Raw genomic sequence first — 25,864 nt, forward strand, 5'->3', positions numbered from 1 at the left:
TTTTGGACAACTTTGGGTTCTCACAAGTCTGAAATAATGTATCGTGCTTGCAGAAGGGAGGTTTCCTGTGTATTGGTTAAGAACATGGGCTCTGTTCACACAGACACACTAGACTGAACCCCATGCAGTAGCTTTTGGTAACTTTTATCTGCAGAAAATGGTAACTTTTATCTACAGAAAATGATAGTACATATCTATCAATTTATATATATGTTTCATATATTATAGATAGAGATATACGTGTGTCTGTGTGTGTGTGTGTCCCATTAAGTCCCTTACTGTACTGTTGTCTGTCTATGGAATTGTTATCATTTCTGTTTCTATAAATTACAACTAAAATAGGTAAAAGAACACCAATTCTTAGTGCAGCAGTGAAGAAGTTTTAAAATCTGGGAATGTAAAGCTGATGTGTACATTTAGTTAGAAACGTAAGTAAAGTTCTAGCCTAGGACCTAGCTGTTCAACAAAAGTTCAGCATTATTGAAAAAGATATTTTGAGAACTATTATGATTTGGGAGATATTCTGGCTTCAAGAGGCTTTAACTGCAACCCCATTTCTAGAGTGTCCATGAGTTGACAGCTGTAGGTCAGCGGGACCCGGCAGCTTCACGGGAGTGTGACAACGCGCTAATGCAGCCTCAGCACTGGGGTCTCACGTGTTTCTTTAAGGCAGAAACAACTGGTACCAGTTTGCTGAGGCTCATCCACTATTTCTGCCGCAGTGAACTATTACGGTTTGGCTCTGGCCTGGGCAGAAATGATCTCTATGCTCATCGTTTTCTACACGCACAGAGGGCAGGGACCTTGCCTTTCTTTTTTTTTTTTTTTAATTTTAATATATATTTTTTTATTATTATTTTTATTGGGGTGACAATTGTTAGTAAATTTACATAGATTTTAGGTGTACAATTCTGTATTACATCGTCTATAAATCCCACTGTGTGTTCACCACCCAGAGTCAGTTCTCCTTCCATCACCATATATTTGATCCCCTTTACCCTCATCACCCACCCCCCACCCCCTTACCCTCTGGTAACCACTAAATTATTGTCTGTGTCTATGAGTTTTTGTGGGACCTTGCCTTTCTTGTTCACTGCTGCACCTCAGTCCTGGTAGAGGGCCCGGCACAGACTCGAGTTTCCATAAATAATGGCTGAAGGAAATCGTGAACGCACTCTTGCTTCTGGGCCATGACGTTATGTTGGCTGATTAGGGTGCGATGTTTTCCTGGAGCCAGACTGGATTAGAGCAAAGGTGCTGTGTTCACAGGAGTGAGGAATTAATACACGTTCATGGTTTTCCCAGAGCAGGACAACGAGATGTGATGGTCCTGTCATCCTTTCTAGGTTCCTGAAATTCCCAAACCTCCTCCATCCCTGGCAGAACATGAGACCTGAGAACCAGAGCAGCGTGTCCCACTTCCTCCTGCGGGGGCTCCCCATCAGGTCCGAGCAGCAGTGGGCGTTCTTCGTCCTGTTCCTGGGCATGTACCTGACCACGGTGCTGGGGAACCTGCTCCTCATCCTGCTCATCAGGCTGGACGCTCGCCTGCACACGCCCATGTACTTCTTCCTCAGCCACTTGGCCTTCTCTGACGTTTCTGTTTCATCTGTCACGGTCCCTAAGATGCTCATGAACATGCTGATTCAGGACCAATCCATCCCCTATGCAGGATGCATTTTTCAGTTGTATTTTTTCATAGTTTTTGGTAGTTTTGACAATCTCCTTCTTGCGGTGATGGCGTATGACAGGTACGTGGCCGTCTGTCACCCTCTACACTACCCCACCATCATGAGGGAGGAGCTGTGTGTGACGCTGGTGGCTGGCTCCTGGGTTGTCTCCTTTGTCCATGCCCTCTTGCACACCCTCCTCTTGGTCCGACTGTCCTTCTGCGCTGACAGTACCATCAACCACTTTTTCTGTGACCTCACTGTCCTCCTGAAGCTGAGCTGCTCGGACATCTCCCTCAATGAGCTGGTCATCTTCACAGAGGGTGGAATACTTTCCATCCTGCCTTTGGGTAGTGTCTTAGGCTCATATATCTGTATAGGGACTATCATCCTGAGGGTCCCCACCACGAAGAGATTCTTGAAAGCCGTTTCTACCTGTGGCTCCCATCTCTTTGTGGTATCTTTATACTACGGGACACTTGCAAGCGTTTACTTTTTCTCCTCATCATGGGATTCCAAGGACATAATTGCTTCAGTCATGTACACGGTAGTTACACCCATGCTGAATCCCTTCATCTATAGCCTGAGGAACAGAGACATAAAACAGGCCCTAGATGTGTTTGTCAATAGGGCTAACTTCTTCAAGTGACAATCACTAAATCCTCAGATTGCAGTCATGAGCACAGCGAGCTATGTCTCCTAAGATGATTGCGTGGCCGGCATCTCCATATAACTTCAATAGAACATGCATTCTGCTGTCATATGTAGTGCTGTGAATATGTCAACTAGGCCTAGTTTGCTACTCGGATTGGTAATAATTCTGTATCCCTTATTAATGTTTTGCTTGTTCATCTCTTACAAGATATGTACATAATCCTATGCAGAATACGTCAGAATTATAAATGTGGATTTGTCTTTTTCTCCTTTGTCATATGTCAGTTCTTGCTTATGTATTGTTTACAGTATGTTATTGAGGACACACCAATTTGTCGTCACAATATTGCAGTGGTGAGCTGAAGCTGGCTTTCATTGGCTTTAAACTGATTGTGTGCTTCTTTTACCCACTCACATTCAATGACATCATGGTGGTAGATTGAAATCAGCTATGATAAGAATAATACAAAGTACATGGGCAATAACTGCAATGCCCAAGGGACATGGGCTAGTGCTACAAAGCAAGATTTAAAAAAAAAAAAAGAGTAGTTAAAAAATACATTTAGCCTCATACCGCGGCATTTATAATTAGGAGATATTGTTCTGTATCTCTAGCATAGGGTCCTATGTGAACTTCTCATCTATTTCTTCTGATAGTAGTATAGATACTTGATATCTATATCTACATCTGTAGATACTAGTATAGTATACAGAGTGGAGATGCAAGTTTCTTGTGACTAGTATGAACCAAAGAATAGTTTTTCCATTATTTTACTTTAAACCTTTCTGTGTCATTATATCTGTTTGGTATGTTTACACTATTACACTGTTAATAGTGTAAAGGTGGATTTTGATGCTTTTATTGAAATCATCAATTATTATATTTCTGGAGAACTTAATCTAATAACATTGAATGCAATCGTCATATATTTAAATTTATGTTTTCCATGTTACTAACATGTTTCCCTGAAAATAAGACCTAGCTAGACCATCAGCTCTAATGTGTCTTTTGGAGCAATAATTAATATAAGACCTGGTATTATATTGTATTGTATTGTATTATATTATATTATATTATATTATGTATTATATTAAAGACCCAGTCTTATATTAAAATAAGACCGGGTCTTATATTAATTTTTGCTTGAAAAGACGCATTAGACCTGATGGTCCAGCTAGGTCTTATTTTCGTGGAAACACGGTATATTTTTTCTATTGTGACATTTTCATAATTATTCTCTCTTTTATGTCTCCCTTTTGATTAAATATGTATTTTTATATTCCCCATATATTGCATTATTAATCATACATTATTATTATTATTTTATGACTTTTCTGAGTTTTGTGTAAAAACTAATTCTTCTTTTCCCATTAAATTTTTAAAATTGTAGTAACATATGCATAACATAAAATTAACCATTTTAACCATTTGAGGTATCAATTCAGTGGCATTTAGTACATTCATCACCACCATCTCATTCTAGGTCCCCTGAAGGAAACTCTGTGGAACATCAATGAAATTGAGCACTCCGCCACTGTGAAAAAAACCGCAAAGATGTCTATGAATCAATATCCAGTGGTACACAGGATATGTTGTTAAATTTAAATAAAGCAATCGATAGCTCGCTACTTTTTGTGTAAAAATGAAAGGAAAAGAAAATGTACATGTATCTGCCCATTTGATGAAAAAGAAACACAAGGAGAATAAATGAGAAACTAGTGAGACTACTCGCCTACAGGAGGCAGGTGGGAATGGGTCGAAAAGATGGGCAGATGAGTATGTTTATTTGTGCAGTTTGACTGTGTTACCTATTAGCAACTGAAAACTAAATAGAAGAGGTGGTGAATAAAGTAAAATAGAATAAAACAAAACAAGTGAACCTAACTACATTGAAAATTAATATCATAATTGGACTTAACAGGAAATAAAATAACTAAGCTAAGTTATTCTTGAACCCAGATTTCGTCTACATGCTCTCACCATAATAAGAACTGGAAACAAAGTTTTGAGCTGCAGTAAGTGTGTCATTAATAGTGATATGAGTTTAAGATTCTGAAATAACATGTTTAAAGATTCAGCAAATATGTAAACATATTGAGGAAAGGGAAGGACTCCTCACCTTTGGGGAAAGGTGCTATGTATATGGCAAAGAGGAGGCTAGAAAGAACTCAATGGTGTGAAATAAGAACTGGAGATATCAGTTTGAACTTGTGGGGTTTAATATGTATAAATACATTGAAATCTATATGTTATATATCAACTTACTGTTCCCATCCCCCATTCTTTCTGTCCCACTCCTGACCCACCTCCTATGGGTAGTCATTCTTTTAGTTTCCTAGTTTCTAGTTTTTACTTCTTGTGTTTCTTTTATATGTATTTCCTAGTTGTGTTCTCTGACATCGCTTAGAAGCCTTGAAAGCAATGAACACACCTAAAGTTTCAAAATGAATAACAACGGAAATGGATTATAACTCAGAGAATAAATAAGAATCCATGAGTCCATCATGATACAAATCAATGAAAAACAAATGAGTGGGGAATAAGGGAAAATTCCTTCCTACAGGAGAATACAACTAATAAATAGATTAATAGAAGAATTGTTAGAATTAGAAAATCCGCATTTGTCCTCCACATTTGTGATAACTTTGTCACAGAAGAATCACCAGTGGATGTTAAATGTAATGGGTGAAATTTTAATAAGAAAAAAGGTAAATTTGTATAGTCTCAAAATACCTACCCTAATGACACCAATTAATTCAAGATTAACACAGTAACTCTACAGTAGAAAACCTGGCAGACACCACCTTAGCCAATTGATCAAGGGAAAAAACACTAGTAATTGCAAAAATTAGTGTCGTGCCTTCTGATGATGTGCACTGTGGTATATCTGCCAAAATTCTGAGCCTGAGTTATACGTACATACATACACACAAAAAAACATACAGAAGGGAACACATAGTACAATGTTAACCATTAGGGAATCTGGGTGAAGCCTGTCCAGGAATTCTTCATGTCATGTTTACAATTCAACTATATCTTTAGAATCATTTCAAAATGAAAAGTTGAAAAGTCCTTTGTCCCAGCTGGAATAATGCCAAAGAGCACAGGCGTCCGTCCAGGTCATGGCTGGCGTCAGGGACACCAGCTCCTGGGATCCCAGAACCTCTGGCTCTTGGACACGCAGCTCCCCACAGGACAGGAAGAAATTAGCCAGAAGCCTGGGGACTTTGTTTCAGTCCTTTCATTAGTAATTAAGTGTTATCTTTAGACTCACGTCTCTGGAGCTGATTAAGGAACACGAAAGTCTGTTAGAAGTACTAGGGCCACAGATAGTTCTTCTATTTGTTTGGATCCTGAGTCTCCTGAAGAGAAGCTAAGGAGCTGGGCAGCAGCCTGGAGCAGATGTCTGAACTCACCGATGATGAGTAAAGATCAGAGGAGCTGGAAATCTTCACTTGGTGATGGATCTACCTGTGGGCTCGTGGGTGGTGTATGAGACTCTGTGTTTGTGAGTGTGCCTGTGTGTGTGTGTGTGTGTGTGTGTGTGTGTGTGTACTGTATGCTTGTGTACATGTCGTTTGGTGGCAGCATGTATGTGTGTGTACTACGTATCTGACTCACAGCCTGACTATTTCCTGAGTTACATCCAATCTGGATCCTGTTTCAGTGCGTGGAGACCAAGTTACCAGCCTCCTAGTGTGTGATTAGGGACCCCTGACTCACGCCCATGATCATAAATTTCTGCATCACAGCTGAGTGATGAGAGCTGAGCATTGGGATGAAAGTGTTGTCTTGCTGCTGGAGGAGAAGAGGCCCGAACTCACCAAGCAACCGAGCTCAGAAGGGCTCAAACCTCTGCTCAGCAACATGTGCCAGTGCACGTGTCTGTGAGTGACACATGCGTGTGAGAACAGGCATGTGTATTGTTTGCTGATGACAGTGTGTATGTTCCCGTGGGTACGTTACCACGTGCATGACGTGTGGGTGGTGATTTAGTGACTGCCTGTGACTGACAGGCTTCACTGCCCCACGCTGACTGTCTTCCCTGGGAAGGGGACGGGTCAGAAGGCAGCTCTCAGTAACGGGAGGGTTGTGCTGTTGGTGCAGTGAGTGTGGCTGGGTGTGCATGTGTGTTTGGGGCGTCTGATTTGCACCCATGACCTCAAGTATTTCCTTAAGGTCCCTCCTTCTGGAGCACATTTGGCTGAGATAACAACTCTAAGCAAGTCCCTGTTTCCTGAAACAGATCTGCCATCACTTTCACACTGTACCTGAGTGTGAAGGAGTCATTCAGAATTTTGCAGCCCTTTGCTTTCATTAAATATCCCCACAAAACGAAAGAAAGGTAGAAAAACACACCATCAACAACAAAACTCCATGCATCATGCTGTGTGAAGTTATTGGGCTGAATCTCCATCAAATAGTGGTGAGAACTTGGGAAAGTTACTTAACTCTTTGGCCTCAGTTTCCACGTGTATAAAATGGAAAGAATTACATTTGCCTTGTGAATCTTACAGAGGGTCTTGGTAAATATTTCTTGTATAAAAGGAAGTTAATGTATTTGAGAATTTTTTTCAGTTTGAAAGTTTATAAATATGAAAGAATGAAATTATCTAGGCAGGGGTATAAGAAAATTTTGGACACCTTTGGGTCCTCACAAGTCTGAAATAATGTATTGTGCTTGGGTCCCCTAACCACAGAAGGGAGGTTTCCTGAGTATTGCTTAAAAACATGGGCTCTGATTGCACAGACACACTAGACTGAACCCCATGCAGTAGCTAATATGTGGTAACTTTGAATCTATAGAAAATGATAATACACATATATCAATTTATATATATTATATATCACATCTATTATAGATACAGATATACGTGTGTGTGTGTGTGTGTGTGTGTGTGTGTGTGTGTGCCCCATTAAGTCCCCTACTGTACTGTTTTCTGTCTATGGTATTTTTATCATTTCTGTTTCTATATCTTAAAATTGAAATAGATAAAAGAACACCAATTCTTAGTGCAACTGTGAAGAGGTTTTAAAATCTGGGAATGTAAGGCTGATGTGTGCATTTAGTTAGAAAACGTAGGTAAAGTTCTAGGCCAGACCCAAATGCTCACCAAATGCTCAGAATTGTTAGGAAAGACAGTTTGAGAACTATTAAGATTTGGGCACTATTCTGGCTTCAAGAAGCTTTGACTGCAACCCCATTTCGAGAGTGTTTGTGAGTTGACAGCTGTAGGTCAGCGGTACCCAGCAGCTTCACAGGAGTGTGACAACGCGCTAATGCAGCCTCAGCACCGGGGTCTCACGTGTTTCTTTAAGGCAGAAACAACTGGTACCAGTTTGCTGAGGCTCATCCACTATTTCTGCCTCAGTGAACTATTACGGTTTGGCTCTGGCCTGGGCAAAATGATCTCTCTATGCTCCTCGCTTTCTACACGCACAGAGAACAGGGACCTTGCCTTTCTTGTTCACTGCTGCACCTCAGTCCTGGTAGAGGGCCCGGCACAGACTCGAGGTTCCTTAAATAATGGCTAGAGGAAACAGTGAACGCCCTCTTGCTTCTGGGCCATGACGTTATGTTGGCTGATTAGGGTGCGATGTTTTCCTGGAGCCAGACTGGGATGGAGCAAAGGTGCCTGTGTCCACAGGAGTGAGGAATTAACAGGAGTGGACTTACACGTTCATGGTTTTCCCAGAGCAGGACAACGAGATGTGATGGTCCTGTCATCCTTTCTAGGTTCCTGAGATTCCCAAACTTCCTCCATCACCATGAGACACAAGAGCAGCATGAGGCCTGAGAACCAGAGCAGCGTGTCCCACTTCCTCCTGCGGGGGCTCCCCATCAGGCCCGAGCAGCAGGGGGCGTTCTTCATCCTGTTCCTGGGCATGTACCTGACCACGGTGCTGGGGAACCTGCTCCTCATCCTGCTCATCAGGCTGGACGCTCGCCTGCACACGCCCATGTACTTCTTCCTCAGCCACTTGGCCTTCTCTGACGTTTCTGTTTCATCTGTCACCGTCCCTAAGATGCTCATGGACATGCTGACTCAGGACCAATCCATCCCCTATGCAGGGTGCATTTTTCAGTTGTATTTTTTCATAGCTTTTGGTGTTTTTGACAATCTCCTTCTAGCGGTGATGGCGTATGACAGGTACGTGGCCGTCTGTCACCCTCTACACTACCCCACCATCATGAGGGAGGAGCTGTGTGTGACGCTGGTGGCTGGCTCCTGGGTTGTCTCCTTTGTCCATGCCCTCTTGCACACCCTCCTCTTGGTCCGACTGTCCTTCTGCGCTGACAGTACCATCAACCACTTTTTATGTGAGCTCACTGTGCTCCTGAAGCTGAGCTGCTCGGACATCTCCCTCAATGAGCTGGTCATTTTCACTGAAGGAGGAATACTTTTCATCCTGCCTTTGGGTAGTGTCTTAGGCTCATATATCTGTATAGGGACTATCATCCTGAAGGTCCCCACCATGAAGAGACTCTTGAAAGCCTTTTCTACCTGTGGCTCCCATCTCTTTGTGGTATTGTTTTACTATGGGACACTCGCAAGTGTTTACTTTTTCTCCTCATCGTGGGACTCCAAGGACATAATTGCTTCAGTCATGTACACGGTAGTTACACCCATGCTGAATCCCTTCATCTATAGCCTGAGGAACAGAGACATAAAACAGGCCCTACCTGTGTTTGTCAATAGGGCTAACTTCTTCAAGTGACAATCACTAAATCCTCAGATTGCAGTCATGAGCACAGCGAGCTATCTCTCCTAAGATGATTGCGTGGCCGGCATCTCCATATAACTTCAATAGAACATGCATTCTGCTGTCATATGTTGTGCTGTGAATATGTCAACTAGCCCTAGTTTGCTACTTGGATTGGTAATAATTCTGTATCCCTTATTAATGTTTTGCTTGTTCATCTCTTATAAGACATGTACATAATCCTATGCAAAACATGTCACAATTGTAAATGTGGATTTGTCTTTTCTCATTTGTGATATGTCAGTTATTGCTTATATATTGTTTATAGTATGTTATTCAGGACACTCGATTTGTCGTCACAATATTGCAGTGGTGAGCTGAAGCAGTCTGTCATTGGCTCTAAGCTGATTTTGTGCCTGTCTTCCCAACTCACATTCAATGACATCATGTTTGTAGACTGAAACCATCCATGATAGGAATAATTACAATGGACTTGGGCAATAATAATGCCCAAGGGACATGCACAAGTGCTACAAAGCAAGGCTTGTAAATCAAAAAACAAAAACTCAGAAGTTTGAAAAATACATTTATTAACACACTACTGCATTTATAATTAGGAGATATTTTCTTATTATCACTAGCAATGGGTCTTAAATGAACACTTCATCTGTTTCTTCTGATAGTATTATAGAAACTTGATATCTATATCTACATCTATAGATACTAATATAGTATAGATAGTAAAGATGCAAGTTTCTTGTGACTAGTATGTGCAAAATATTCCTTTTGCACATACATAAAGTAAAATATTATTTTACTTTAAACCTTTCTATGTCCTTATATCTGTGAGGTGTCCACTGTTAATAGTAAAAAGGCGGATTTTGACATTTTTGTGTAATCAACAATTATTATATTTCTGGAGAATTTAATCTAATAACATTGAATGCAATCATGATATATTTTAATTTATATTTTCAATATTACTACTGTGTTTCCCCAAAAATAAGACCTAGCTGGACCATCAGCTCTAACGCATCTTTCGGAGCAATAATTAATATAAGGCCTGGTATCATATTATATTATATTATATTACATTACATTATATTATATTTTATTATATAAGACCTGGTCTTATATTACATTAAAATAAGATCGGGTCTTATATTAATATTTGCTCCAAAAGATGCATTAGAGGTGATGGTCCAGCTAGGGCTTATTTTCGGTGAAATATGGTATATGTTTTCTATTTGAGACATTTTCATAATTATTCTCACTTCTATCTCTCCCTTTTGATTAAATATATATTTTGTTATTATATTCCCCATCTATTAACTTATTAATCATATATTATTATTATTTTATGACTTTTCAATGCTTTGTGTAGAGATTACTTCTTTCTTTCTCTTTAAATTTTTTAAAATGTAGTATAATATGCATAACATGAAATTGACCATTTTAACCATTTGAGGTATCAATTCAATGGCATTTAGTACATTCATCACCACCATCTCATTCTAGGTTCTTTAAAGGAAACTCTGTGGAACATCAACGCAATTGAGTACTTTGCAACTGTGAAAAAAACAGCAAAAATATCTATGAGTCAATATGGAGGGATATGCAGGATATGTTGTTAAATTTCACAAAAGCAAGCTATAGCTCACTACTTTTTGTGTAAAAATGAAAGGGAAAGAAAACATATGAATATCTGCCCATTTAATGAAAAAGAAACACAAGGAGAATAAATGAGAACCTCGTGAGACTGCTCTCCTAGAGGAGGTAGGTGGGAATGGGTAGAAAAGATGGGCAGATGAGTACATTTATTTGTATAGTTTTGACTGTGTTAACCTATTATCAACTAAAAAATAAGTAGAAGAGGTGGTGAATAAAGTAAAATAGAATAAAAACAAACAAGTGAACCTAACTACAATGAATATAAATACCACAATTAGACTTAAGGTGAAAATAAAATAACTCACCTAATTTATTCTTGAACCCAGATTTTGTCTACATACTCTCACAATAAAAAAAAACAAACACCTGGAAACAAAGTTTTGAGCTGCAGTTTGTGTGTCATTAATAGTGGTATAAGTTCAAGATTCTCAAATAACATATGTTCAGCAAATAAGTAAACATATTGAGGAAAGGGAAGGACTCCTCACCCTTGGGGAAAGGTGCTATGTATATGGCAAAGGAGAGGCTAGAAAGAACTCAATGGTGTGAAATAAGAATTGGAGATATCAGTTTGAACTTGTGGGGTTTAATATGTATAAATACATTGAAATCTATATGTTATATATCAACTTACTGTTCCCATCCCCCATTCTTTCTGTCCCACTCCTGACCCACCTCCTATGGGTAGTCATTCTTTTAGTTTCCTAGTTTCTAGTTTTTACTTCTTGTGTTTCTTTTATATGTATTTCCTAGTTGTGTTCTCTGACATCATTTAGAAGCCTTGAAAGCAATGAATACACCTAACGTTTCAAAATGAATAACGATGGTAATGGATTATATCTCAGAGAATAAATAAGAATCCATGAATCCATAATGATATAAATCAATTAAAAACAAATGAGTAGGGATTAGGGAAAGTTCCTTCTTAAAGGAGAATGCAACTAATAAATGTATTAATAGAAGAAATGTTAGAATTAGAAAATCAGCATTTGTGTTCCAAATTTGGGATTACTTTGTCACAGAAGAATCACCAGTGGATGTTAAATACAGTGGGTGATTTTTTTTTTAAATTAATTTTATTGGGGTGACAATTGTTAGTAAATTTACATAGATTTCAGGTGTACAATTCTGTATTACATCGTCTATAAATCCCATTGTGTGTTCACCACCCAGAGTCAGTTCTCCTTCCATCACCATATATTTGATCCCCTTTACCCTCATCACCCACCCCCCACCCCCTTTCCCTCTGGTAAGCACTAAATTATTGTCTGTGTCTATGAGTTTTTGTTTCTCATTTGTTTGTCTTGTTCTTTTTGGTTTATATACCACATATCAGTGAAATCATAGGGTTCTCTGCTTTTTCTGTCTGACTTATTTCACTTAGCATTATTCTCTCGAGATCCATCCATGTTGTCACAAATGCTCCTATATCATCTTTCCTTAACGCCGAATAGTATTCCATTGTGTATATGTACCACAACTTCTTTATCCATTCATCTATCAAAGGACATTTTGGTTGTTTCCATGTCTTGGCCACCGTAAACAAAGCTGCAATGAACATTGGCGTACACGTGTCTCTATAGAGAAATGCTTTTATATTTTTGGGGTAGATACCCAGAAGAGCGATTGCTGGGTCATATGGTCATTCTATTCGTAATTTCTTGAGGAACCTCCACACTGCCTTCCATAGCGGCTGCACCAGTCTGCATTCCCACCAACAGTGTATGAGAGTTCCTTTTTCTCCACAGCCTCTCCAACACTTGTTACTATTTGTTTTGTTGATGAAAGCCATTCTGACTGGGGTGAGGTGATATCTCATTGTGGTTTTCATTTGCATTTCTCTGATGATTAGTGATGTTAAGCATTTTTTCATATGTCTATTTGCCATTTGTATGTCCTCTTTGGAGAAATGTCTCTTCAGGTCCTCTGTCCATTTTTCAATTGGGTTGTTTGTTTTTTTGTTGTTGAGTTTCATGAGTTCCTTGTATATTTTGGATATTAGCCCCTTATCAGAGGTGGGTGATTTTTTAAATAAGATAAAAGGTATATTTGTATAGTGTCAAAATACCTACCCAAACGATACCTATTAATTTCAAGGTTAAAATAGTAACTTTACAGTAGAGAACCTGGCAGACACCACCATAGTCAATTGATCAAGGATAAAAACACTAGTAAGTGCAAAAATTGGTGTCATGCCTTCTCATGATGTGCACTGTGGTACATCGGCTATAAATCTAAGCCGGAGTTATACATCCGTACATCCATACAAACAAACATAGAGAAGGTGAACATAGTAAAATGTTACCCATTAGGGAATCTGGGTGAAGCCAGCCCAGGAATTCTTTATGTCATGTTTATAACTCAACTATATATTTAGAATCATTTCAAAATAAAAAGTTGAAAAATCCTTTGTCCCAGCTGGATCAATGCCCAAGAAGAAAGGCGTCCAGGTCACAGATGGCATCAGGAACACCATCCCCTGGGACCCCAGACCTCTGGCTCTTGGACACACAGCTCCTCAAAGGACAGGAAGAAATTAACCAGAAGCCTGGGACTTTGTTTCAGTCCTCTCATAAGTAATTAAGTATTATCTTTTGACTCACGTCTCTGGAGCTGGTTAAGGAACACGAAAATCTGTTAGAAGCACTAGGGCCACAGATATTTGTTTTATTTGTCTGGATACTGAGTCCTGAAGAGAAGCTGAGGAGCTGGGCAGCAGCCTGGAGCAGGTGTCTGAACTCACCGACGATGAGTACAGGTCAGAGGAGCTGGAAATCTGCACCTGGCGATGGATCTGCCTGTGGGCTTGTGGGTGGTGTATGAGACTGTGTTTGTGAGTGTGCATGTGTGTGTGTGTGTGTGTGTGTGTGTGTGTAGTCATGGGATGTAAAGTGCAGCATAGGGAATATAGTCAATGGTATAGTAACAGTCATATACAATGTCAGAGAGGTAGTACATTGATGGGGGGGATTATCACCTTGTGAGGGGTCTAACAATTGCATTGTTTTGTACACCTCAAACTAATAAAAAAAATCAACCCATTTTATTACTTCTTTCTACCAGAGGCTCAGAAATGATTTTCAGATTTCCCATACAGCCCTTCCAATGAGTGTATCCCCAATATGCATAACTTGGTAGTAAAAGAAGAGACATATTCTCAATATAGAAGTCCTTGACTGAAAAATGAAAGCATCAGTTGGGTAATACTCAGAATTTCATCTGTACTCTGCCAAAACAGATGCAGATAAATGATGGGTAATTTTCAAGTGGAAGCATATCACTAAAGATTTGTTCAGAAGGGTAGAATAACAGTCTTCCTTATACAAACTGTAGCAAGAGCTGAGGACTAGAGATTAGGGAAGTTCCTCTTGAGGATTAAAAATATCTAAAACTTAAAATTTCAGTCTAAAGCATAAAATAGATGGTTTCAAAAGGTTAATGAGTAGTAGCTGCAAATTTCAAGAATCACTGAAAAGCTCCTCCAAATGTCTCTGTATAGTGTAAGCCCTGACAGTTGGCTTTTCTTTTTGTAATGCAAGTCCTGATTTAAGCTTTGATTGCTGAAGCATCCACTTCAAAGATGACTACCTCCAATAAACACATTGCTAGCCACACTTAGATAAAGAGCCAGGCCACCTCTCTCACTGAGGCTCGTTTGTTTTAGAGATCTTGGTTGATTTCTATAACTGACCATTTGGACCACTTGTTTATTCTCTTCTCACACAATCCTGCTCTTACATTTTAAATCGCCAATAAAGAGGGAGCCCATGAAACCCTTGTCCCCCACCCTCGACCCCAATAAAAGCAGAACCCAAGATCTGTGCACTTACTCTTGCTCTCTCTACCCTCAACCTTACCATGTGGACCCACATGTGCCAAGTACTTTCTAGGACCTCAGTAATATGCTTTTATTTATTTATTTTTTTTAAGTTTCCTGATGGTTATTGCTGAGGCCCTCTTACAATCATAAGAACCACAAGGGCTGATCCATCCATAATATTGCTTTGGGTAGGCTTAGATGGGCACAAAACACTCAGTCTGCAGCAGAAATGCAGGTAGCTCTTAGGAGCTCACTGGGAAACTTCTGTGAATCTCATATCTGCCTGTGTACCTGACTGTGATTACCTCCAGAGAGTAATGGTTTCTCCTCTTCAGCCTTCTAAATCTTTCATGAGTTCCTCTCATTGGAAAACAAACATGAACAATACAGGAAAGAAAAATCTGGAAAATGTAGTCTCCATCCTCACCAGTACAATGCAGGTGAAGACTTGGAAGTGGGTGATAATTATGGTAAGTTAACAACAAACAATCTAGTATAGGGCATATGGACAAGAAGGGGAAATTGGGTAGGAGGCTGAGAGAGTGTCCATATACAAGTCCCAGAAACAGCATGAAGGATGCATGAGACAGAGACACCCCAGATGAGCCCCCTTTAGATCAACTGACCTGCAGCTGGACACAAAAGCATGAATGAGACCAGCCAAGACGAGAAAAACCACCATCCCAAGCTCGATGAGCCAAGTCCCAAGTTCGATCAGTGATGCCTAAACAAACCTTCAGAGTCATAAGTAACATAAATGCTTATTGCTGAATGCTACTGAGATTTTGTGGTTATTTGTTAACCAGCATTTTTGTGGCAAGAGCTAACTGATACATAGGGGTATGAAAAAGCCCTTATGTCACAAGGCAAGCCTAACATCAATTGAGTGGGGAAGTGAGGAGGAAGGAGTAAATATTTTTTAAAAAACAATAACTGAATATATCATATTGAACAAGAACTACTCAAGAGATGTAATTTTTTCTGCTGTTTTTTTTCCAAAATTTATTTAGTTGAGGATTTGTCTTCTTCCTCTGCTAAATAAAGACTCTTTAAGGAACCCATAAATTTTCTCCTAATCCTTAGGTGTTAGAAAGTGTAAAGATTGCTTTCCAACACAATCTTGATTCTGTACTTAAATATCCCTTCCCCTCATTGGATCAGGCTGCAATCCAGAAAGGAGTCATAATGGTATATTGTTTCTTTTTCCCTCATTTTTTCTGGTCTAGTTATATTTAGTGAACTCATACTTGTGGGGATGGAGCATGGGAGGAAGAATGAGAAAAGGGTGACAATAATATGGTTCTCTGGTTGCTACCACATTAAAGAGGTTTTTGGCTCCTCTTGACTTGGATAATGGTTACACCTAACTCATTCTCTTGTTACTTCCAAGCCAGGGGATATAAAGAGGTTCCCAAACTACCTTCCCACACATCCTCTGTGATATAACTAAAGTATATTTTCTTCCTGTGAATGTTTCCCCTCAGAGGCCCCGGTTTTGGGGTAGTGAATCTTCTACAGATCTCTTATTCTCTCTTATAGTCTCCTAGGCTTTCTAATAGGTCTTCTTGAGAAGAATTGAAAATGGTTTCATATCTGTTCTTTCGCACATAATCCACCTGTGGTCTGTAGGAAACATTTGTTCTTTTATTGCCTCACCATGAAATTAAGTGAAGGTGTATCCCACACATAATTTTCATATTCTGTCTCTGTTTCTCTCTCTCTGTTCCCCCCATCTCCTCCCATTTCATCTTTTCTATTGCTCTCGCTCTCATAAAAGCAGGATATATATATTCAACTCTCTGAATGTTTCTGTTGAAGCTTCTCTTACTAAGCTTGAAGTGAGGAAGAAAGCACATCCCCCCAAAAGCAGATTTGGGGCTCACTGCACAGCTTTCTCCAAAAAGTTCTTTGCAAGAACCTCTCATCTCTAGCTCTTGGCACATTTTAGGTCCACATCTAGGTTGAAAGGCTCAAGAGCTGCAAAACTGATTCCTGGGCATTTCTTATAAACATCGTCATTTTGTGTCTTATAACTCACTTTGGAATCTGATGTCTATCACATCTTGGTACCTCAGCTGGAAGTTCCAGTTTCATATCTTGCCACAGGCTGCTCCCTCTGCCTGTGATCATCAGGACAAGACAGAACTTTGTTGGTTGGATAATTCTGATTTCAGTCTCAGGTAAAGCAGCACCTTCTCTGGGAAGTTCTTCATGTATCCTCTGCCACAAGGCTAAGCTAATTATTCCACCTCAGCATTCCGTACAAACAATTATAGTCGTTGGCCAAATTGCTCTGGAGTCAGACAGCCAAGATCAAGTCTTCCTTTCACTAACTGCAATCCTAAGAACATCCTAAGGTGTTCTTCACGTCTTTGAGCTTGAGTTTTCCCAACATATCTCTTAGGGCTGTTCTCAGGATTAGAGTAGATGATTTCAAAGCATATTAAGCTCTTTGACTGGTACCTGAGACACCAGAGGTGACATTTACTTTGTTGCTGAATATCTGTATGTGTTTGGAGAGAAGGGAAGTGTGGGCTGTGTTCCTGAAGGACAAGAAAGCAGTGTGTTAATTATTTTGTAAGAGAGTACAATTTAATATGTTCTCCCTGAATGTTCTGGAAGGGCTCTGGGTCCCTGGTTGCCTGGGTGCCTGGGAAAGGAGGAGCCATATTGTCACCAAAATGGAAAATTATTTTGAAATGGAGATGTAAAAGACCAAATACATTTAACAACAACTTTAAAATTTGGGGAAGGACCAGCCCTAAGAGTTTCCATTTAATGATACCAGCCAAAGTGACATATATCCTCAAAATGTTTTACAATCGGCATCATCAAGAAAAGAGCAAACTAAGTCCTGTAAAGCATATCCCATTTTACTGTTGCCCCGAACAGGCACAAGAAAAATATCAGTAAAGGTTTGTGAGTGACAGCTGTGGAAGGAAAACAAGTGAGCTATATTTTCAATAATTTATATTTATTGTTATTGAAGAAATAAGATCATATGGGTGCATTAAAAAGAAAGGTAGGTATCAGCTGGAAGAATATGCTTTCTTACTCAAGAGTTTTCTCAAGGCTCCTTTCATGTCTTTATTTCTCAGGCTATAAATGAAAGGGTTCAGCATGGGGGTGACCACTGTGTACATCAATGAAGCAATTATGTTACTGCCATTGGTGCTGTTGGATGAAGGAAGAAAATATAGACCGATAATTGCCCCATAGTAGAGAGTCACTACTGAGAGATGAGACCCACAAGTGGACAAGGCTTTGCAGAGGCCCTTGGTAGAGGGAACACGGAGGATGGTGGCCCCAATGCGGCCATAAGAAACCAGGATGCATAAGAATGGAAGCATAATGGCCACTAATCCTGCAGTCAAGATTACCAATTGGTTGAGGGAAGTGTCTGAGCAGGACAATTTGAGCAGGGCACCAAGGTCACAGAAGAAGTGGGGGACAGTGTGGTCAGCACAGAAGGACAGCCAGGTTAGGAGGAGGGTATGCAAAAGAGAACAAGCACAAGCGATGACCCAGGACCCAGCCACCAGCATGACACAAACGCTCTGACTCATGACGGTGGTATACTGTAGAGGGTGACAGATGGCCACATACCTGTCATAGGCCATTGAAGTGATCAAGAAACTGTCCAAATCGGCAAAGAATATGAAAAAGTATGTCTGTGAAATGCAGCCTGCATAGGGGATGGATTTGTCCTGAGTCAGCATGTTCATGAGCATCTTAGGGACGGTGACAGATGAGAAAGAGATATCAGTGAAGGCCAAGTGGCTGAGGAAGAAGTACATGGGCGTGTGCAGGCGAGCGTCCAGCCTGATAAGCAGGATGATGAGCAGGTTCCCCAGAGCCGTGGTCAGGTACATGCCCAGGAACAGGGCGAAGAATGTGCCCTGGTGATCTGGCCAGATGGGGAGCCCCCGCAGGAGGAAGTGGGAGACACTGCTCTGGTTCTCAGGCCTCATGCTGGTAGACCTCATGCTGGAGGGGACTGGTGCAGAAAGTTGAAGGGAAAAGGTGGAATGCCTCAGGATAAAAGAAAATGATAGTTGCTTCATAGCATAATAGAGATGTTCTTTTGATTTAGGGAGTGTCTCCATATTTTCTTACATTTCATGCATATTTTGCTGGATAAATGTAGAAAAGGTATAGGTTAGGATACACAGCCACTTTCTTTCTCAGTCTGGTCCCCATCTCTGTAAATGATAATACTAACAATTAATGTCTATTAAACGTTGTCCTTATGTACTGTTCTACTAGCTTACATGTAGTAACTGGCTTAACAGTCTTACGTATCTGAGCTAGGCAGGGACTGTTATTATTTCCTCTTTTAGATGGGATGGCTGAGGCAGAGAGTCTCACTGTCAACAGTGATAAGCAGTGGAGAAGCTGGGATTTGGACTGAAGTATTTTGACTCCAGAGTTTGTTCTCTGAAAGCAAAACAAATTATTTGACATCAGAAATCTCATTGCCCTTCATAATTTTGTGTGTAATGATTTGTTTAATTCTGTATCCCCTGATTGTCTACATATCCCATGATTATTTCTAATTTGTTCATTGGTTGTAGGCCCAGAATTTATCACAGATAATCAATGCATACACAATATAATTTGCTGATTGAATAAAAGATGTCACATCCAATAAATTTGTCATGGCAGCCCCTTTAAGAAACTTACATCAGGCCTTGTTCAAGACTCCGGTTTCACCCTAATAATCCTGGGGCTCCATGTTATTTAGTTGCCACATGGCATGATGTTCAAAGAGGTACAACTAAAAGCCAAAAATAATTTTTAAAAGGAATTCTAATCTTTTCAGTGTCTCTAAAATAGCCTCTAAGAATTCTTTGATAGATGATTGGATAAAGAGGTGGTATATATACACAATGGAATACTACTCTGCCATAAGAAAAGATGAAATAGTGCCATTTGGGACAACATGGATGGAACTTGAGATTATTATGATAGCGAAATAAGTCAGACAGAAAAAGTCGAGAACCATATGACTTCACTTGTATGTGGGATATAAAACTGAAAATGACAAATAAATAAGAAAAACAAACAAGCGAAAACTCATAAACCCAGACGACAGTTTAATGGTTACCAAAGGGAAAGGTGGCAAAAAAGGGTAAAGGGGGTCAAATATATGGTGATGGAAGGAGCACTGACTTTGGGATGAACACACAATGCAATATATAGATGATATATGATAGAATTATACACTTGAAACCTATATAACTACTAACCAATGTTACCCCAATAAATTTAATAAAAATTAAAATAAAAAATAAAAACTTAAATGTAAGAAGCAAAATTTTAGAAACATTAGAAAAAATTTGTAGATTATGTTATGATCTTAGGGTAGTATCACATTTCTTCATCATGACCCCCAAAACATACAACATAAATATAAATTCTGATAAATTTGATTACATTAAAACAAATGTTCTTTACTACAACCACAACCCCCACCACCACAATAAAGTCACAAACCATGGATGGAACAATATAAACTGCCTCAAATCAGAAAAAGATTAGAAGTCAGGATACATGCAAAATTCCTGTGCATTAAAAAGGACAAGACAAAAATCTCCATCAATAAGAGCTAAAAATCCACAGAAAATGAATTCAAAATAGCCAATAAACATATTAAAAGAGGATCCACTTTCCAAGTGATAAAAGAGATGTCAATTAAAATGAGATGCTACTGATAAAAATTTTAAAAAATATGTAAGAACACCATTTATTAAGAAGCATGTGAAGAAAAGAAACTCTCAGATATTGCAATCAGATATTTAAATTAGTTCACCTACTTTGAATATATCTCATAAAGTTGAAGATTTATATTCTTTTTGATGTAATAATTTTTCTCCATTTATGTTGTAGAAAACTGTTCACATTTCTTCACAAGGACAAAAACCACTTATTGTTTGCAACTTAGTGATAGTAAAGAACTGAAATAGTTAATTGCCCAATAGCCAAGAAATGGATCAACAGAGGATAGTTTATTCATACAATCCTATCCAGCAGTGCAACTGAATGAACTCTATACCACAGTGTCCACATGGATAGATCTTTAAAAATTAACTTTGGGTTAAAATAAATGCAATATTATACTTACAGTATGATATCATATCAACTAAAACACCTAACAACACTATGTCTTATTTATGGTACACATATGTGGTAAAAGTATAAAAACATATAAGAAGTATTAAAAGGTATAAAAAAACTGCATAATAGTTAACCATACAGAGAAAGAGGAAGGAAATAGGGATGGGTGGAGAGATCAACGGTCAGAAACAAATGAGGCAGCATGACAATATTTGTCAAATCTGTGGGCACATGGGGTCACATATTTTATTTAATTTATTTTTGAAATATTAAATAATAAAGATATTGCTCTAAATAAAAAAGAAACACTTCTACAACTACATTCTCTAGAAAATGTTAATGCTCAAGAAGTGTGAGACAGAGGATGGAGAGTGAATCGTGTTCACCAGAAAGCAGCAGGATGTCAAATAGAGGAAAAATCTATCTGGGTGAAATCCAATTCATAACAAAATGTTGTCAGTTTAATTAGTGCATGGTCCATATTGGGCAATATTTACATCTTTAAAAGAATGACTTCATAATAATCAATGTTAGGAAGCCAGTGTGCCTCCCTCTCTTTTCCCCTGTCCATTTCCAAGATGCTTTTAATTCTATTCTTTACCGCTAGTGGTTTAGATAAGTTTTACCATTAAAGTTTAATGGAACTACTTTGGCCAATCTATATATAACCAATAGGCAGACTGTCAATCCCAAAATTTATGGCAAAGGGCAAATCTTCTCCTGGGCCCTAAAGAGATGATTGAGATAGGATGCTGTAAGAAATCAGCGGTTCCATGCCCAGGTAATGATTTCCCCTTTCAAGAAGGGGCAAAGATTGCTGCTGTCATTCTCACGTAAACATACACTATCCAACAAGAAGAAAAGAAGCAGGAGGGAGAAGGTAGTGTCCCGAGGTCTCATCATCATTTTGTCAACTGGATTCAGAAGACAACAATGGACCACCAGTCCTGGTTCCCCCACCCCCAACTGAGTAAAAGGAAAAGTATAATCATGAACCAGCTTAAACGAGTAAGTGAAAATTCAAGTCAAATGGTAACTTTCAGTGATGACAGCAAAGCAGTCAGCTGGCTCCCTATAAGATCTGGGAGCAGATATCAAATCAGAATATTTACACATGCTTTACATTAGGTCTCCCAGAAACAGGTGAAGATAGTCTGGTGCTTAGTCCTAGAGGCAGAAGACTTTTGACACAGATTCCAACAACCTGGGCCCAACCCTGACTCTCCGTGCGATCTTCATGGATTGTGGAAAATGAGTGATGGTATACCCTCAAATTTCTTGAGATTCTTCAGGTTATCTGAGGCAGTTATTTTCGGGGGAGGGGAGCATGCAGAACTACGCTGTGTAGAGGATTCCAGAACAATACTGAGCCTCTCATATTCCTACCCAAGACACCAGCTCAACAGGCTGCTGATACCTGAAATTCTTTCAACAGAGGAAAATGCTTTAAGGTCTCAACTATAGATTAGTGTCCTGGGACAGAGATCCCTCTAGCCAACATGCTCACTGAGATGGAATGGCTGGGAGCCATTCATTTGGGGGGGCAGGTTTGGATGGCAGAACCAAGGCACTGACTCCTCAGACAAAGTGAAGAGTGGCGAGAGTTGGGGATTACAGGCAGAGTGCAAGCAGAGGCTAAGACACTGAGAGCCAATGTACTATGTTTCCAATTTGGCTGAAATGGTTGTGACAGGGCTAGAAATAGTCACATTTTAATAAAATCTGATTTAGTACCTAATTTTCACCAGGTGCTTTTCAAATAACGTTCACTTCTTCCCACAACCTTTCAACATAGGCATTCTGACCGTCATGTGACAGAAAAGAACTTTGGGGCTCAGTGATGAAACTTGCCCAATGTCTAGCACTAGTACATGGAGAGCCTGGGATTTGTGCCTAGGTCTACCTGGCTTCAAAGACTAAATTCTTCCCACTATATTACGTGATTTTATTAACTATATCCTCAAGTAAGACAGTACCTGTTGCCTGAGAGCACTCCAGAATTTTAGGAAGTAAATCAGAAAGTTTGGGAATGAATGAAAATCTATGTTTTCAAGATATGTGCCTAGATGGTAATATCAACAATAACAACAATAACAATTATAATAATTACCATTCATTAATCACATATTTATTGTGTACTGTGGACCAGCTGTTGTAACATCTACTTTATATCATATCAGCCTAACAGGACCACAAAAAAGAAATTATTCTTATTTAACCATTTGCAAAGTAAGGCTTCGAGTGTTAATAATTTGCCTAGAATCATTCAGCATGAAAATGATGCGCCCATCATTCAATCCCAGATTTATCTGATTTCAAATCCATGTTTCTAACCATCGCACACACTGCATTGTCTCTAGCAGAGCACGATTTGATAGAAAAAAGAAAAGACATCTATTCCTTATTAAAAAGAAGATGGGGTATGTAATTCACCAAAAGTTTGGGATAGATATACTGTTTCAGTCCTTAATCAGATGATTGGAGGTGAATAGAAAAACTAAGTTACCAGCTACTAAATTTACAAAGACAACTGCTCATAAAGGAAATTTCTCAGAGCTTCAGGGCCTGGTCAATGTTTTTGATGGACTACCTAGTTTCTCTCAATACGGGAAAGTTTAAGGCAACTATGGTACACATCCATTGGAAATAATATCACATAGACAATAAAATGAGCTCCTGAAAGGCTTATGATATAATATTTGAAAGAACATAATATAAAATGACATATAGGCATGTTTACAATTATCTGCAAAAAGTGCAGATCATTATTACTTTTTTAAACCTGGAAGGTTGTGCTCGTAGCTTGGATGCAGGCCAGATACTCAGCAAAACTGTGAAAGATAATTTTCCTAGAGAAGAAAGTACAAACCACATGGAATTATAATTATTATATCCACCTAACTTGTTTGAGATGACACAACAAAATTACACAACGTGCCTGGCACAAATCTGCAAGATTTTGTAACAGACCACACCACACACACACACACACACACACACACACACACACACACATTGTTGAGTGGATCTACAAGTATTGCCCTTACCTAGCTCGAGAGTAATAAATTCAAATACTGTCAGCTCCAGAGTATGAACCAGTATTTCTTTTAAGCCGGATACAGACAACGACAAAAATATCCATTTTTACCAGGCAGGCTGGGAACCCAGGAGACCAAGGCCACAAATTTCTGGAGAGGAACAATTTGGGAGTAATTACTGCATCTCCCTTAACCATTCTCAGTAGAGATGTGCCTTTGCCAGAGACTAAAGATAGTCAACTCCTTTGGGAATATAAATGAGAACTTTTATGATTTTAGGATTCATTTATTTACAAAGAATTTTCACAACTGTAAGTTCATTTAACCCTCACAATAATTCTTGAGGTAGATAGCATTTTTCCTATCTTATTGCATTTGAGAGTGGCTCAGAAGAAAATGACCAAGAGAGAATTCAAACCCAAACACATTAACTTCAAATTGAAAGTCAAGTTCTATGATTCCTCCCTTGTAATAGTGGGCTCTGTAGCCTATGGGCTTCTTTCCTCTCATATTCAGTCTGGAACTAGGAGGAGAGTGGCTACTAAACACTTATGAAAGAATCGCTGGGCTTCTGTTTCTCAGAAAGAGATTTTTTTTTCTTCCTACAAAAACACCTGAATGCATGCAGGGACTTTGTGTGTGTGTGTGTGTGTGTGTGTGTGTGTGTGTGTGTGTGTGTGTGTGTGATAGTTATGACAGTAACAGTTGGCACATACTCAGGGCCCAAAATCTATTCTTTAACCATAAGAGTGAGTGAGAGAAGCCTTCTAAAACCTGCTCCATTAAGACTGACAAATATATTTATTGTAGCACTTTACACAATAGCCAAGATATGGAAACAACCGAAATGCCCATCGGTAGATGACTGGATTAAGAAGCTGTGGTACATTTATACAATGGAGTATTACACAGCCATAAAGAAGAAAGAAATCTTATCATTTGCAGCAACATGGATGGATCTAGAGAACATTATGTTAAGTGAAATAAGTCAGAAAGAGAAAGACAAGTACCATATGATCTCACTTATATGTGGAATCTAAAGAAAAGACTATGTGAATGAACTAATCAGAAACAGTTTTGGGGTCACAAAGAAAAAACCGAGAGTTGTTAGATGGGTGCGGGGGGGGGTTGGGGATAAGGGGAAAGGTGAAGGGATTTGGAAGCAGCTGGTAACCACAAGATGGCCTCAGGGTTTTTTTGAAAATTAATTTGGGGAAGGTATTCAATAATGTTGTAAAGATTTTGTTGGGTATCTGATGGACATGCGTCCTATTTGGGAGACCACCTCAGGGATACTGTGGATACCTGATCATGGCATTGTACACCAGAAGCTAAACATTAATGAATGCCAACTATAATTTTATATATATAATATGATGGTTCAGTGTGAGGTCGGAGGGATAGTGGATGGGGGGAGGGGGGTTCACAGTGTGAGGGATACAAATGATGAACGTCTAAGTATTACCTTGTCTTGTACACCTGAAACTAATAATAAAAAAAAAGACTGACAAATATAGATAAGAGTCACAGAATTAAGGGGAGGAGATAGATTTTATTCATTATTTTTTTAATAACTCATTCATTCAGTTACTCATTCTTTAAAACAGTGTGTACCTACTACATAGCAAGAATTGTGTGAATTCTGTGAGTATATATTTGAAAATACAGGTTTGTTGTTTTTCCTCTCAAAAGCTGCTAACCTAGTGAGCAGGATAGATAAAACAGTGTGTGTCAAATACTGTAATGGAAGTGAGTGCTGAGTGCTATGGGGGCACAGAGGAGGAGTATCAAACCCAAATTTAAGGGGGCAAGCAGATAGGTTTGTAGGATGTCATACATAAGCAGACACGTAAGACTATCAAAACAAGTAAAAGGTGACCTGGACAGTGCAGCCGCAGAACATTTGGAAGGCAGTAAAAAGAGAGGAATCGAAAAAGACCTGGAGAAGAGAAAGGATGACAAATTTGGGGAACTATTATCAGGAAAATTAGAATGGCTGAAATGTATACTTCAAAAGGGGAAGAGGTTCAGGATGAGGCCAGAGAAATTAGCAGGAAAGAATCATGCAGAAGCTTGGAAGCCATACTGAACAATTTGTATTTTATCCAAAAGGAAAAGGAGAGCCATAGAGGGATTTGACCAGAAGATTGAGTGTCATATTGAAAATTATCGCTATAGGGGAAGAATG

At 39.2% G+C, this 25,864-nt stretch overlaps 3 protein-coding genes across 3 annotated transcripts; 2 read left to right on the plus strand and 1 right to left on the minus strand.

Moving 5' to 3' along the window:
- Window positions 1-1,386: 1,386 nt before the first annotated feature.
- On the plus strand, window positions 1,387-2,319 carry LOC308505328 (olfactory receptor 1J4-like; the record flags this gene model as incomplete). Its single annotated transcript, XM_081067357.1, has 1 exon — window positions 1,387-2,319. One exon carries the CDS (start codon window positions 1,387-1,389, stop codon window positions 2,317-2,319), a length of 933 nt encoding a protein of 310 aa, XP_080923483.1.
- Window positions 2,320-8,112: 5,793 nt separating this feature from the next.
- On the plus strand, window positions 8,113-9,045 carry LOC308505330 (olfactory receptor 1J4-like; the record flags this gene model as incomplete). The annotated part of the gene is made up of 1 exon (XM_081067359.1): window positions 8,113-9,045. One exon carries the CDS (start codon window positions 8,113-8,115, stop codon window positions 9,043-9,045), a length of 933 nt encoding a protein of 310 aa, XP_080923485.1.
- An 8,505-nt stretch (window positions 9,046-17,550) lies between these two features.
- Window positions 17,551-18,492, minus strand: LOC308505324 (olfactory receptor 1J1-like; the record flags this gene model as incomplete). Its single annotated transcript, XM_081067353.1, has 1 exon — window positions 17,551-18,492. One exon carries the CDS (start codon window positions 18,490-18,492, stop codon window positions 17,551-17,553), a length of 942 nt encoding a protein of 313 aa, XP_080923479.1.
- Between the last annotated feature and the right edge of the window lie 7,372 nt (window positions 18,493-25,864).

The sequence above is a fragment of the Rhinolophus hipposideros genome (assembly GCF_964194185.1).
Source record: "Rhinolophus hipposideros genome assembly, chromosome: 11".
Taxonomy (NCBI): Eukaryota; Metazoa; Chordata; class Mammalia; order Chiroptera; family Rhinolophidae; genus Rhinolophus; species Rhinolophus hipposideros.